At 56.6% G+C, this 13,492-nt stretch overlaps 1 protein-coding gene and 1 long non-coding RNA gene across 4 annotated transcripts; one reads left to right on the top strand and one right to left on the bottom strand.

Moving 5' to 3' along the window:
- Positions 1–1,563: 1,563 nt before the first annotated feature.
- Positions 1,564–9,209, bottom strand: LOC149861735 (uncharacterized). Its single transcript, XR_016443108.1, has 3 exons — positions 8,832–9,209; positions 8,121–8,343; positions 1,564–1,700 (listed from the first exon to the last, which is right to left on the bottom strand). It is a non-coding gene; the product is annotated as an uncharacterized LOC149861735 (long non-coding RNA).
- Positions 1,696–12,660, top strand: LOC149861734 (sialoadhesin-like). 3 transcript variants are annotated; one of them, XM_090053078.1, is made up of 11 exons: positions 1,696–4,287; positions 4,957–5,055; positions 5,488–5,844; positions 6,081–6,323; positions 6,564–6,836; positions 7,473–7,721; positions 8,177–8,264; positions 9,665–9,719; positions 10,058–10,208; positions 10,924–10,983; positions 11,712–12,660. In XM_090053078.1, the coding sequence occupies exons 2-11, from the start codon at positions 4,992–4,994 to the stop codon at positions 11,720–11,722; spliced, it is 1,551 nt and encodes a 516-aa protein (XP_089909204.1). In that variant the 5' UTR covers positions 1,696–4,287; positions 4,957–4,991; the 3' UTR covers positions 11,723–12,660. The 3 variants fall into 3 exon arrangements, with proteins under 3 accessions (XP_089909204.1, XP_089909205.1, XP_089909206.1); XM_090053079.1 differs by having other exon boundaries at positions 1,696–5,055; positions 10,927–10,983; XM_090053080.1 differs by lacking the exon at positions 6,564–6,836 and having other exon boundaries at positions 1,696–5,055.
- Positions 12,661–13,492: the final 832 nt, after the last annotated feature.

Genomic DNA, 13,492 nt, shown 5'->3' with positions numbered 1-13,492 from the left:
AGAAAGACTACGTCCACGGCAACACCTGCATCCATTGCCTTTGTGACCTGATCATAAAAGGCAATCAGGTTGGTCTGACAGGACCTGCCCCTAATGAAACCGTGCTGGTTGTCCTTCAGCATCATCCCTGAAGCCGGCCCATCACAGATGTGCTCCTTGAGGATCTTCTCAAAGAGTTTCCCAAGGATTGAGGTAAGACTGCCAGGCCTATAGTTGTCCGGTTCCTCCCTCCTCCTGTTTTTGAAGATGGGGACCATCTTCCCCTGGCATCGTCTCTTCCTGGTGCCTGGGGCATGTTTTCTCCTTGCTTGACTCTATAGGGGTATAAAGCACATCACAAAATTAAGCTCCTGCTAATAAAATCCTGAACGAGCCCCCAAAATGTAGCCTGGGTGTACATGGGTTTGTACTTCCCCCTCCAACTGAGGGAATTATTGGCCAGGCAGTGTGCTGTGGAGGGACACAACAGCCCAGTGGCCGCCTCTGTCCCCTATAGAGTCAGATCCAGTCAATCAATTACTTAACTTTATACAGATTTATTATCACAACAAAACCATTAAAGGGTAAGGACATATATATAATCTATGTACAAGTTTACAAAACAATCAACCCTATAATTATATATATATATATATATACACACACACACACAGATATACCACAGCCAGTTGGGGGGGAGGGGGGCTCCCCTGTGGGGACCCTTTCTCCAGGGTAATTTACTACTCCACAGTCCTGGAGGGTTGCCTCTTGTTCTCCAGGTCACGCTATGTCCCTGCTGGGTTTTTCTGCCGCCTGACTCTGCTGCCGCCGTCCTGGCTTAGGGCCACAGGCACCGCTGTGTGTAGTGGGCGCTTCGCCTTGTGCTAGGGGTTGGAGGCCTGGACAGCCTTGTGCAGCACCGGGGCGCGGCCTGTTCCCAGACCCTCTGGGCTGCGTCGTCTGCACTGAGCTGCTGCTGAAGACCTGAGCCGCCCCAGGGGCTCTAAAGGTCCTGCTCCATGCACCGGCCTGTGCACCGTGTCTCTGCCTGCACGCCAGAGGTTGCAGAGCTGAGCCGCCTCATGCAGCTCCCAGGGTCTGGATGCCGTGTGCTGTGCTGCGCACCGAGAGCTGGGGCCGCCCCCACTCCCTGCTGCCGGAAGTCTTCAGGGGCTCTTCCTGGGCTACTGCTGTGCCCTGCTGAGCAGCTCTCCCCCGCTCTCCTAAGCCCCGCTCCCACACGTCTCCCCTTATGCCGGGGAGCAGGTCCCTTTATACACTCCAGGGCTCCGCCCCCAAAGTCTGGACCGGACAGGTTGTAGTCTTCAATCAGGTCCAGGAGAGCTCTTCTCCCCGCCCCTCCGGAAAGGGGCGTGATGTTATTTCTCTCGCTGCCTCCTGATTGGTGGATGGGTTCCACCAATCAAAACAGCAGGATCTCAGGCCTGGGATTCAACCCAGGCTCTGAAAGGTGAGCCTGCTGCATGCAGAGAAACCACGAACGGAAGGACATTGGTACAAAGTCTTTAGCATAAATAAATGGGGACCTGAATTCGGCATTTCAGTGACCGGGCTTTCACAGGGCGCTGGTAGAGGCGTGAGCTCTGGAATGGCACAGCAAGTTGGCTTTCTCTTCCAGTGGGAAATGCAGTGATTTTGTTTGCTTTTGACACTTGATGATCTTCCAAGAACGGGAAATTTCACTTCTTTTTCCCTCCTGGCTTCTCCATTTGTATGAAATTGAGTTTAAAAGAAAAAATAATTTCCAAATTAAAACTGGAAATGTTCTCTTCTAAATATGAGGATGTGGCAACAGCTTCTTACAGCAGCAGGATGTTGGGTGCCCTGACCCCCCTGCTTTACCTATGGCAGGCTTGGGTGTGACGTCTTTTGTTGGTGAGGGTTGATGGTGTTTTTACTAACATTTATTAAATAATGGATCTGGGTAGAATGTGGCTTGTACAGGGCTGATCTTGCCTTAGGTAAGGGGGCTGAACTAGTTGTAACCTCTGGCAGGTCCCTTCTAACCCCAAGTCGCAAAAAACCCCATACATGTAAAACATAATACAGTAAAATCACAAAAAAGGGCAATTCCTGTCACATGCACAGAGGGCTAAGGGCACCCTGGGCTGCACTGGTAGGAGCGTTGCCAGCAGATCCGCGGAAATGATTCTTCCCCTCTGTTCAGCACTGGTGAGGCCCTTTGGGACTCCAGTGTCCAGCTGTGGCCCCCCACTGCAGAAAGGATTGAAGAGAGTCCAGGGGAGGGCAAGGAAGAAGGTTCAGGGGCTGGGGAACAGGATGGGGTAGGACAGGCTGTGAGAAATGCACTTATTTAGTCTGGAGGAGAGAAGACTGAGGGGGGATGTAATAGCAGCCATTAATTGCAAGTGCAGTTGCAAAGAGGATGGAGCTGGACTATTCTCAGTGCTGGCATATGCCAGAACAAAAAGCAGTGGGCTCAAGCTGCAGCAAGGAAAGTTGAGGTTGGATATTAGGAGAAACTCTAACAAGGAGGGTAGTAAGGCACTACCCAAAGAGGTGATGGAAGCTCCATCCCTGGAGGTTTTGGAGCCCCAGGTAGCTGAAGCCTTGGCTGGGATGATGTAGCTGGAGCTGGTCCTGCTTGAAGCAGGGGACTGGACTAGATGTGACCTCCTGAGCTCCCCTCTGACCCTCATTTTCACAGATTTCATAGACATTTGGGCTGGAAGGGACCTTGGAAGATCATGGAGTCCAGCCCCCCGCCCCAGGGGCAAGAACTCAGCTGGGGTCAAAGGATCCCAGCAAGATAAGCATCCAAGTGTTTCTTGAATGAGTCCAGAGTAGGTGCTTGCACCACCTCTGGCTGCAGTCTGTTTCAGGCCTTGCAGGGTCAGACAGTAGAGAAGTTTTTCCTTATGTCCAGCCTGAAATGTTCTTGGAGGAGTTTATGACCATTGGACCTTGTCATCTCCTGGGGTGCCCTGGTGAACAGGTGTTCCCCCAGATCCTGATGCATACCCCTTATATACTTATAGGCTGCCAACAAGTCATCCCAGATCTGTGCTTCTCCAGGATGAAGAGTCCCATAGTTCTCAGCCTTTCTTCATAAGACCTCTTCTCACGCTCTCTGATCATGCGCATGGCTCTCCTCTTTCAAACTTCTCCACAGCCTTCCTAAATTGTGGAGCCCAGAACTGAATGCAGTACTCCAGCTGTGGCCTCACTGAGGCCAACACAGCAGGAGGATGACATCTTGACTGAGATGCATCAGTAGATGCAAGCCAGAGTTTTGTTCACTTTGCCAGCTGTGGTGTTGCATTGGTGGCTCACGTTCATCTTGTGGTCAATCATGACCCCCAAGTCCCGGTGTGGACATGGCCCTGTAGATTTAGCCCCTCAAGTCAGTGTGGCGGTATAGAAGAGGCATTTGGTGTGGTATGGGCTTGTCTTGGGGTCCCTGGAGGCTGCGGGTTGGGAGTGAGGGGCACGACTGGGGCTAGCGGGACAGGCGGCTGCAGGCTGTGGGTGAGGGGCACCCGCAGGACTTGAGGTTGGGGCTGTGTGTCGGCAGTGAGTGGCACTGGTGTGGGGGATGGGGGAGCACGGCAGGGGGAGGAAGGAGCAGACAAAGAACAGAAGGAAAGAGAATGAGAGAATGAGGCAACAAGTGGCCTGCTGGGGAGGGGTGTGAAGGGGGCAGAGAAAAAGAGTGTGTGTGTATGTGTATCCCAGGTGCCTGGGTTCCATACGTGTGTGTCCATCTCAGACACCTGGGTTCCATGTATGTAAGTGCATGTCCACACTGGACACTGAGATCCACGTGTGTGTGTCCCGGACACCCGGGTTCCATGCGTGCATGTGTGTACCCAGACAGGGTAGGCCTGGCTTTGGGGCCTGGGTGTGTATCTGGAGACTACTTACAGACCACAATGCACTAGGCTGAAAACCAATTAAGGGCTGCTGCTTCATTAGGCCTGTTGTTGCTAGAGGCCTCTGGGCTCCTGTTTTCTTTCACTGGCTCTGGTACGGGGGTGCCAGGTTGTGCGTGTGTGTAACGGGGCCAGGAGAGAACGCAGGCGGCCGGGCTCCCAGCCCCCACTCTCCTCCCGGAGTTGCAGAGCACCCAGGCGGCCAGGCCTGTGCTCTAACCACTGGCCCGCCCAGCTGCCACCTCAGGGGTGTGGCCCATCACAGCCTTTCCTGCCCCGAGGCACAGTGCAGGGTGCACAACGCCGGGCGCAGCTGGGAGTGGTCCTCTGCCTGGACCCCCTGCCTGGTGGAGCCGGCACCTGGACTGGGACAGGAGCCCAAGATCCAGGACAGGTAGGAGCCTCAGCCAGGATCGGGGCCACCTGGGTGCCAGACAACCCTCCCCCCGCCCCTAGGACCCCAGACACTTGGCTGTCCCTGCTGTGGGAGGGAAGCGGGGTCTGTGGGTTCAGAGCCGGGGGCGCAGGGAGCCTGGACCACCCAGGTTCTCCAGAGGGGAGTAGGGTCTGGGGTAGCGGGGAGGATTTGGAGCCCAGAAACCCAGGTCTTCCTCATACCCCTGGTGCCACCACCCAAAGGCAGGCTTTGGGCACAGACTGGGGGGATGGGGATGCTGATGTGGGTCCTGCATCACGAGGCGGGTGATAATATCTTGCTGTCACAAGGGAAAGAGGTGGAAGTGGTGACAGGGCTGTGGCTGGCAGACAAGGGGGTGGGCACTGGGGGATGGTGCTGCTCCCTGGCCCCTGGATAGATCTTCAGCGTCCCCTTGGGACTCCAGGGGGCCCCGGGGCTGTGGGGGGCAAGGTGTGGGGGGCTCCAGGGGGCACTGTGCGGTAGCCAATGGGCCCCCCCAGGGGGCGCCAGGGTGGTATCAGTCCAGCCGGGGCTGCAGTGGCCAACGGGGACCACTAGGGGACATTAGACAAGTTGCAATATCTCTGGTCTGCGGGGTGCTTCTGGCCAGGTCCCAGCCCCTTCCCCAAATCTTGCTGCCCTCAGCTGGATCCCTGTTCTCTTCACCCGCCCCTGCCCCGATGGCCTCCCGGCGCTGGAACTACGTGGCCATGGTCCTGCTGACCCCTCTCGGCCTGCTGGGAGGTGAGCTGGGTGCCCGGAGGCCTGGATTCCTTCCCCCTCTGTGGTCTGTGGGACTTAGAGCTGCGGGACTGTGGGAGCCTGGACACCCGGGTTCTCCCCTGGACCTGGACCTAGATCAGCACCATATGTAGACTCCTGGCAGCCCCGGATAAACTTCTAGTATCGTCCCTCTTTGCCAGGGATAATGATAATAATAATCGGACAACGGGGGAAAAGATTACCATTTTCAGGCCCCTTTTCTGTCTGGGCCCTGGTCCAGGATACCTGGGTTCTCCCCTGGACTCTGGACCTGGATACCAGGGTTCTCCCCGAGACCTAATTCCTATGAGAATTAGGCTCCAGTAGATGGTGTGACCAGGGGATTTGGGCTCCTGGCTCTCTTTGGTGGGAGGTTGGCCCTAGTCACACCCTGGCTGCTCTGCTTCCTGCCAGGTGCTGACCTTAAGGACTGGGTTGTGACCCTCCCAAAAGACCCTGTGGATGGGCAGGAGGGCTCCTGCGTGACCCTTGATTGCAGCTACAACATCTCTCAGGGGAAGGACATCGGAGCTGTGTTGTGGAAGCAGAACAAAGTCATTGTCGCTTATCACCCAAACGAGGCTTGGGTTGATGCGGCCTTCAAAAACCGGACCAGGTCCTTCAGCAAACACCCAGAGGGCAACTGCTCTCTATGGCTCATGGGGCTGCGCCTAGGGGATCAAGGTACCTACCAGCTCTGCACTGGGAAAGGGAATGACCACAGTACTGAACAGCGGTGCAGCTCTGGAGCCGTGCAGCTCCGTGTGACTGGTAAGCAAGTCCAATCTGCCCCACTGGCCGTATCTGTGAGGAGAGGGCGGCCCCAGAGCTGGCTCTGTTACTCCTGGCCCACCAGCCCCGTCTCTGCCCTCCTCAGCCATCCCAGAATTCAGTGCTGCTGATGGGATGGTCTGGGACAGCTGGGATGCATCTGGCCCTCGTGAGCTGCTCTGGAGACTGGATCCCCCCCAGGGCCCAGCCTGGCTCATGGGCATCTCTCCTCCCAGCCCACCCATGCCGTCCAACCCTGACAGTAAAAGAAGAGGGGTCCCTCTCCTGCTCTGTGCAGCCTGCCTGCCAGACATCCCCTGCCTGGGACAAATGGGATGACTCGGAGATCCAGGCTGGGATGAAGCAGAGTGTGCTGCTGGTGTCCCCATCCCAGCTGGGTCCCAACAAGACGCTGAGCTGCCAGGTGGCCGGACACAAAGACCAGTGCAGCCTCGAACAGAACAAGCCCCTACAACTAGGTGAGCTCTGCTATGAGGTCTCCCTCTCCCAGGAACTCGGGCACCTGGTTTCTCTCCCACTCTGGGGGCTGTGGGGTGAGTGCAGAGGGGCTGGGAGCTCAGACATCTGGGTTCCCTGGGAAGGCAGTGGTGTTGGTGTGTTGGAGCACGCTGGGGCTCAGAGTCAAGGAACCAAGCTCCTTTGCTGTGACCCCAACTCCAGTGCCAGGCCCTGACCCCGCTCTTGCCGCTCACCCCCAGGGAATCTGCACTTGGTGGTCTGGCTCCTGCACACAAACCATGTGGTGCGGGAACATGAGTACGTCAACATGCGCTGCCTGGATGCCACTCGGATACCCGTGGCCAGGTACCTCTGGTCCCATGGGGACAAGTGGCTGCAGGAAAGAGGGCAGTATTTGCGCATCAGCGACACCAGCACTGCTCACGAAGGTGTCTACACCTGCAGCATCTGGGTCTCCGGCCCCGGGTGGGCGTTCCTGGTCTCCTCTGCCAACAAATCCATCACGGTTCATTGTGAGTGTTGGGAGCCCTGGAGCCCAGCTCAAGGTCCTGTCCTACCTTGTGTGTCCCCCCCCAACCCGCCTCATGGCTGCCCAGAGCTCTTGGCAGTAAACCCTGAACTCATTGAGTGCTGTTGGGACATTACCTGACTGACCTGGGGCTTTTCATGGCCACCTCAAGCTTGTCCCGGCTCTGACCCAGACCTGCCTTAACTCTGCCTGGGGCACTCTGGAGAGCAGTTCCTGTCCCCCTCCTGCCCTGGCCCAGCCTGGTTCTGTCCTGGACCCTCACCCTGTCCCATGTCTCCCCTCCACCCACCCTGTGCCCCAAACTCTGTGTCCATCCTGCCTCCTCTATAATGTTCCCCATGTCTCCATCTCTCCCTGGATGCCCCATGTGCTGGGGCTGCGGGAAACGAGGGGAAGAGAGGGGGGAAGGGCAGGGCTGTGTCTCTGCTCAGTGCTTTACGGGGCACCATCCTCCTCCCTGGGGCCGGCCACCCCTATACAATCATCAGGTAAGACGATGTGCAGGACACATAAATGGACAGTGCCCAATAACTGTGCTTACAACACAGCAGAGAAGGGCACAAAGCCAAGCTCTTCTAGACCCCTTTAAATGCTATCTCCTCTCTCCTGCCTCTTACAGATGCCCCGAAGGGGGTTAACATCATGCCTGCGACCCCACCCAAGCTGAGCAAAGGGGAGTCTCTGAACTTAACCTGCCATTTCAGCAGCAGCGTCCCCGACGTGGTCACCTACAACTGGTACAAGGACAACATGGAGTGGAAGGGGTCCCAGCAGAAGCTGGTGGTTGCAGCAAAGGATGCTGGGATATATCACTGTGTGGTGCAGAATGAGGTGGGGGCCACTGTGTCTTCCAAAATCACCATTCAGGGTAAGTGCCTGAGCTGGGTGCCCAGTGCAAGGGCAGGGGGATCTTTCTAGCTGCATCTTACAGAGGTTGAGAGCCACATGGGTGCCTGGGGTCTGCATGTGTGTGAGTGTGTGTGTGCGCGTGTACCCTGGACGCCTGGGTCCTGCCTGTATGTGTGCAGCCCAGACGCCTGGGCAGCGCGTCCTGGATGTCTGGGCTCTGTGTCCCGGATACTGGGGGTGTGGGTGTGGGAATATGTGCATTGAGACACCACTGTCCCCTGATAAGCAGGCCATCTCAGTTACTCTTGAGTGTGCCCATCTGTGCCCGTCTAGGGGAGCAATCACCTTGCCCACCCACCTGTCCTAGCCCCCTCTACCACCCCCCCATGCCAGGGGGAGACTCTCCCTTCTCTCCTACCCTGGTGCAGAGCCGGGGTTTGACAGCCCTCCTGCGCCCTCCTTTCTCCCTTGCAGACTCCCAAGGGCTGGTTTACGCTTTGGCTGGGGGCATCATCGGTGCCATGTTCCTGCTGCTTCTGCTGGGGCTCGCTCTGGCCTGCAGGTACTTGCGTTACACGATGTGAGGGCGGGGGGTCCCTTCCTGCTCTGTCACCATCGCCAGCAAAGGCACGTGGGTGCAGCTGTGGATGGGAGACCAGAAGGGAGAGGGTTAAAATAGGCTCACATTGGGCATTAAAGGGTTTTTAAGGGGGCTAAACAGGGCGTTGAAAGGGGTGAGGACAGGATTGAAAAGGGGGTTAAACATTGAAAGGGTTAAATGGTTTTTTGAGGGTTGAAATGGGGTTTAATGGGTTAAAAGGGGCTCAAGGGGATGAAAAGGGTTTTGAAAGGGCTGAAAGCAGTGGAAATGGGGGTCAAATGTGTTTTTGAAGCTTGAAAGGGGTCCGGGAAGGGGCGTTCCAGGTTTAAACGGGCCTGAAGGCCTCAGGTGGGTTCCAGGGAGATTTTAAGGGGTTGAAAGAGGCGTGACGAGGGGCTGGAAGGAGGCCGAGAGGCGCTGCAGCGCTCCACATGGCGGCGGCAGGAGCGGGACGGCTATTTGAAGGCTCGGCAAGGGTTACGGTTTTCAGTGTTCAGTGAGAGAGACTCTGCCCCTTCCCCAAGTCACCTGCTGCCAGCTGGAAAAGCGTCAGGTTTGGGGTCCGCGCCGACTGAAGGCGGGAGACGGGGAAGCGGAGGCAGCGGTGCGCGGTGCCGGCCGGACTACGTGTCCCACAATGCACCGGCGCCGCGCCCCCGCGGTGCATCATGGGAGATGTAGTCCCGCCGGGCCACGCCCTCGCCACGGGCCTTCGGCTGCCGCGGGGCCATGGGAATGTTTTGGCCCCGTTTTCTGCCCTGGCCCAGTTTTTATGTGACTGTTGGGTCTTATTCCAGCACTTCACTGATGTAAGGAGGTTCCTTGGCTTAAGCGCAAGGGTTTGTGCAGCACGCACTTGGTGCAGAGACCCCCCACCTGTTTACAGCTAGAAATGGGCTGAGGTTATAGGTAAAAAGCGGCATTTTTAGCGGCTTTTGGGGGCAACAAGCAGATTTGGGGATCCTAGAAGCCTTTGGCCATGTTATGGAGGGAAGAAATAGGCTGAAAAAGCCTAGAAAGGGCTGGTTTAGAGAGGAACACTGTTGGGGGTGCTTTTTTCCGGCCAAAAAAGGCAGATTTGGGAACATCAGAACATGCAACCGTTTTGGACGAGGACATAATAGGGTGAAAAAGCCCCCGAAAGGTTCACTTTATGGTTTTCCGTGCCAAATTGCTGTAGTGTTTTGCTTGGCAATGACTGCAAGTTTCTTTCCTGTATAACGGGAAGGAAATGAATGCTACTAATGAAAACAAGCAAATGTTTTGAATCCAGGGGTGGGATCTGGGGTGATACCACCGAGTTCATGTGTCAGGGGCTTTTGTTCCTACCCAGATGCTTGTTGTCTGGTGTTTATGTGCAGGAAGAAATGGGGGAGAAAGCGAAGCAAGGCCAGCGTAGGAGGACGCTGGAGGCCGGTGAGTGAAGGGGGAACGCTGCAGCTCTGTCCCAGCTCCGAGTGGGGAAGGGTGTCTACGGGTTGGAGCAGGAGTGGTTGGGGGTCTGGACACCTGGGGTCTTCCCCTGATGTTGGAGGGGAGCAGGGGGTAAAGTGTGTGAGAGTTGGGGGACAGAGAGCCCAGACACCTGGGGTTCCCCCTGATCTGGGATGCGGGGGCACAGAGCGTGGGATGCCTGGGGTCTCTCCTGAGCTCTGCAGTGTCCAGAAGCGGGCAGGGTAGAGGCACAGGGCTGGATGCTCAGACTCCTGGTTTCCTGGGCTGGTGTCTCACCCTCCCCTTCTCCCCCGCCACAGGCCCAGGTGGACGCCCCGATGTCAGAGCTGACATACAAGAACATAGCGCAGCATGAGACGGGTGATCCGGGTCCCCAGGATGCCCCTGAGCTGGGCAGGGAGGAGCTGGGCACGGATAGTCCCCCGGATCTTCCTCAGCGCAGATGGGGAGGTAGTGTGCTAATGCTCTCTGCTCAGGGGAATTGTGTTTTGGGGGGGTGGGGGAGGTGTCCCAGACACCTGGGGTTTATGTGTGTATGTGAGCCCCAGGTGCCTGGTTTGTATATGTGTACATGTGTCAGGCACCTGGGCCTTGGGGGAGGTGGGGTGTGCATATACGTACTACAGATGCCTGGGTTCGGGGCGGTGGGGCTGTATCGGACGCCTGGGTTTTGTGGGGTGTGTCTTGGATGTCTGGGCAGGGGTGGAGTGTGTATGACATGGTTCACAGGGGGCGTATTTTGGATGCCTGGGTTCTCTTTGTGTGTGTGTGCGTGTGCACACGCACATGGTCCAGATGCCTGGGTTCTTTGTGAGTGTCTAAACATGTAGATGTGCATGCGTGTGTGTGTTTGCACATGTTTCTGATCCTTGTGTTCTCTGTGTGTGTGAGGGTATGTTCAGCATGCCTTGATGGAGATGAAAAAACATTGCCACTCTCTCACCCCCTGTCCACAATGATGCTTCTGAGTCAGGCCTGGATCACCACTCCGCATACCTCCGGTGCTTGGTCCTTAGACCTCAGACCATGCTGTGATGTCTCCCCTAGCACCGCAATCCCACTGCCTGCCTTCCTTCCTCTGAAGCTCTGCTGGGTGGTGAAGGCTCTTCTCCACCCCTGCACCTTCCCCAGTAACGTGTCCCTCTCTCATTTCCCCCCTACCCAGCAGAGCCGCAGAGTACAGCGACGCACCATCTACAGCCAGCCCATGAAGACAGCCCCCAAGGTGAGCAGCTCGCTGGTACATCCCAGGGGCCTGGGCTCCACCCCTGCTCTGGGAGGGGAAGTGGGGTGTGGAGGGGGTGGGTAAGAGCAGGGGCCGGGAGCCCAGATCCGTGGGTTGTGTCCAGCTCTGGGAGGGGAGCGAGGACTTGGGGGTTAGGACGGGGAGCCCAAACACCTGGGTTCTCTCCCCAGCTCTGCCCCGACGTCACCCCGGTGGAGCACAATTGGGCCCTTTTAGCTTTCAGGCTGAACTAGGGTGAGCTCAGCGCCAGGGACGGGCTGGAAGGTGGGGGAGACACAAGCTGACCTCTCTGCCTCCCCAAGCAGATGTGCTGGACGCTAACACAGCTGGAACGAGTCAGTCCCAGCTGGGGCTGGGGTGGGGGCAGAGGGGACCGCAGCTCCATGCAGGGTATATCAGAGCTGCTAGGGCAACAAAGACGTTTAATCCAAGATCTAGGATTGCAAGGCACTGGCCCCAACCCACCCCCCACCTCATGGTAGCGCTGGCTTCTGCTGCTTGAGCTTGGCGAGGCAGGGGGGGAAGGTCTGGCAGCAGTAGTCAGGGTCTTTCCTCCGCCCACTCCCCTCCCAGAGCTGGCACTCTTGAGGGCAGAGCTGGGGAGGGATCCCAAGTGTCCTGGCTCCCAGCTCCTCATGCTGCAGCCCTGCCAGCCCAGCCCATGGTGCTAGTCCCCAGCCTAACGCCCAGTGGCTTTTCCCCCCTAGACCAACCCTGACAACGTCCAATACTCCAGTGTCAAGTTCCAGCCAGCCCCGCAGAGCCGTGGACCTGCCTCAGACCTTGCCTGTGACTACCCCAACATCAAGCACTACGTGTCAGCCGTGGGTACCCCCATCACTCCTAGTCCTGGCTCTAGTCTCAGGAGTGGGGACAGGGGGCCACGGTCTGGGATCAGTGATGGGAGAGAAGATCAGTGGAGCTTTGTGGGTGGAAGGGACTATGTTGGCTGAAAATTTTCTCCCCGTTTCCTGAGTCCCATGGTCCATAGGGCATTGAATCTTGCTAATTAGGCTCTGTTATGAATTGATTGCCTTAGACCTGGCTTCTCAGGACTGCTAAGTACAATGTAAACAGCTTTTAACAAAGTGTGGATAATGGTGTGTGATGTAAGAAGCTTTAACGAGGCCTGAGTGCGGGGCTGGGGTATGGCAAAATTTTAATGAGTTGTGGACAGCTAAGTGGCTTTGAATGAGGCATGCGCTCAATGTTGGCACAAAATGTAATAATAAGCTTTAAAGAGGAGTGGATGGCAGGACCAAATACTAGGGGTGCTTTAAGGAGGTGTGGCTAAGCATATGCAAGAGGCTTTTAATGAGGCAGAACATAATGCAGCAAGCCTTAATGAGGTATGGACGGCTATTTCCCCACCCTTTGGCTGAAATTTCCATATGGAAATCTATGGTATTTGCTGTTTGCATAATTGACCTACCTACCCATCTTCCCTATAGGCTTCGGAAGTGGCTGAGATTTTAGCTGTTGTATAACAATGAGTAATGTGTATTTTACCCTGATTGTATCCACCTTGGGTGGGTGTCTTTCCGAGCCCGCCGCTGTTCTCCCCTGTGTGATTCCTTCTTGCTTTCACATAAAGCTCCATCCTGCTCAGTTTGGGAAGAAAGAGAAGAAGAAGAATTAAATGTCTTTGCTGCCTTACACCATGGATGCCCACTGTTTTTTCCTGTGTGATTCCTTTTTGCTTTCAAATAACGCCCGATCCTACACAGAAAGAGAGAAGAAAGAAAAGGAGAAATCGGTGTCTTTGCTGCCTGACTCTATGGATGATTTGTGTGGTGGGTAACACAGAGGATGGCCAAGCGCTGTCAGAAGAGAAGCAAGCTCTGGGTCATAGCCCTGGGTTCAGGGCATGAAGGCTAGAGACAAGGCAGTGCCTGCGACCCCAGTCCCTAGTGAATTTGAGCAACCCCTCTAGAGCAGAGCTGGCAGGTTCTTCTGCCCCCTGGACACATGGACCGTGGGGCTCCTTGTAGGCTGGATACGAACCCGGCAAACACGGCTGTGTAGTGGCAAACACAGAGACACATATCCCACAATGCACCAGGTTGAAAACCAATTAAGGGCTGCTGCTTCGTTAGGCCTGTTGTTGCTAGAGGCCTCTGGGCTCCTGTTTTCTTTCACTGGCTCTGGTACGGGGGTGCCAGGTTGTGCGTGTGTGTAACGGGGCCAGGAGAGAACGCAGGCGGCCGGGCTCCCAGCCCCCACTCTCCTCCCGGAGTTGCAGAGCACCCAGGCGGCCAGGCCTGTGCTCTAACCACTGGCCCACCCAGCTGCCACCTCAGGGGTGTGGCCCATCACAGCCTTTCCTGCCCCGAGGCACAGTGCAGGGTGCACAACGCCGGGCGCAGCTGGGAGTGGTCCTCTGCCTGGACCCCCTGCCTGGTGGAGCCGGCACCTGGACTGGGACAGGAGCCCGAGACCCAGGACAGGTAGGAGCCTCAGCCAGGATCGGGGCCACCTGGGTGCCAGA

The sequence above is a fragment of the Crocodylus siamensis genome, chromosome 6 (assembly GCF_052110815.1).
Source record: "Crocodylus siamensis isolate JL-2025a chromosome 6, ASM5211081v1, whole genome shotgun sequence".
Classification (NCBI taxonomy): domain Eukaryota; kingdom Metazoa; phylum Chordata; order Crocodylia; family Crocodylidae; genus Crocodylus; species Crocodylus siamensis.
This window is presented reverse-complemented; position numbering and strand designations above follow the sequence as displayed.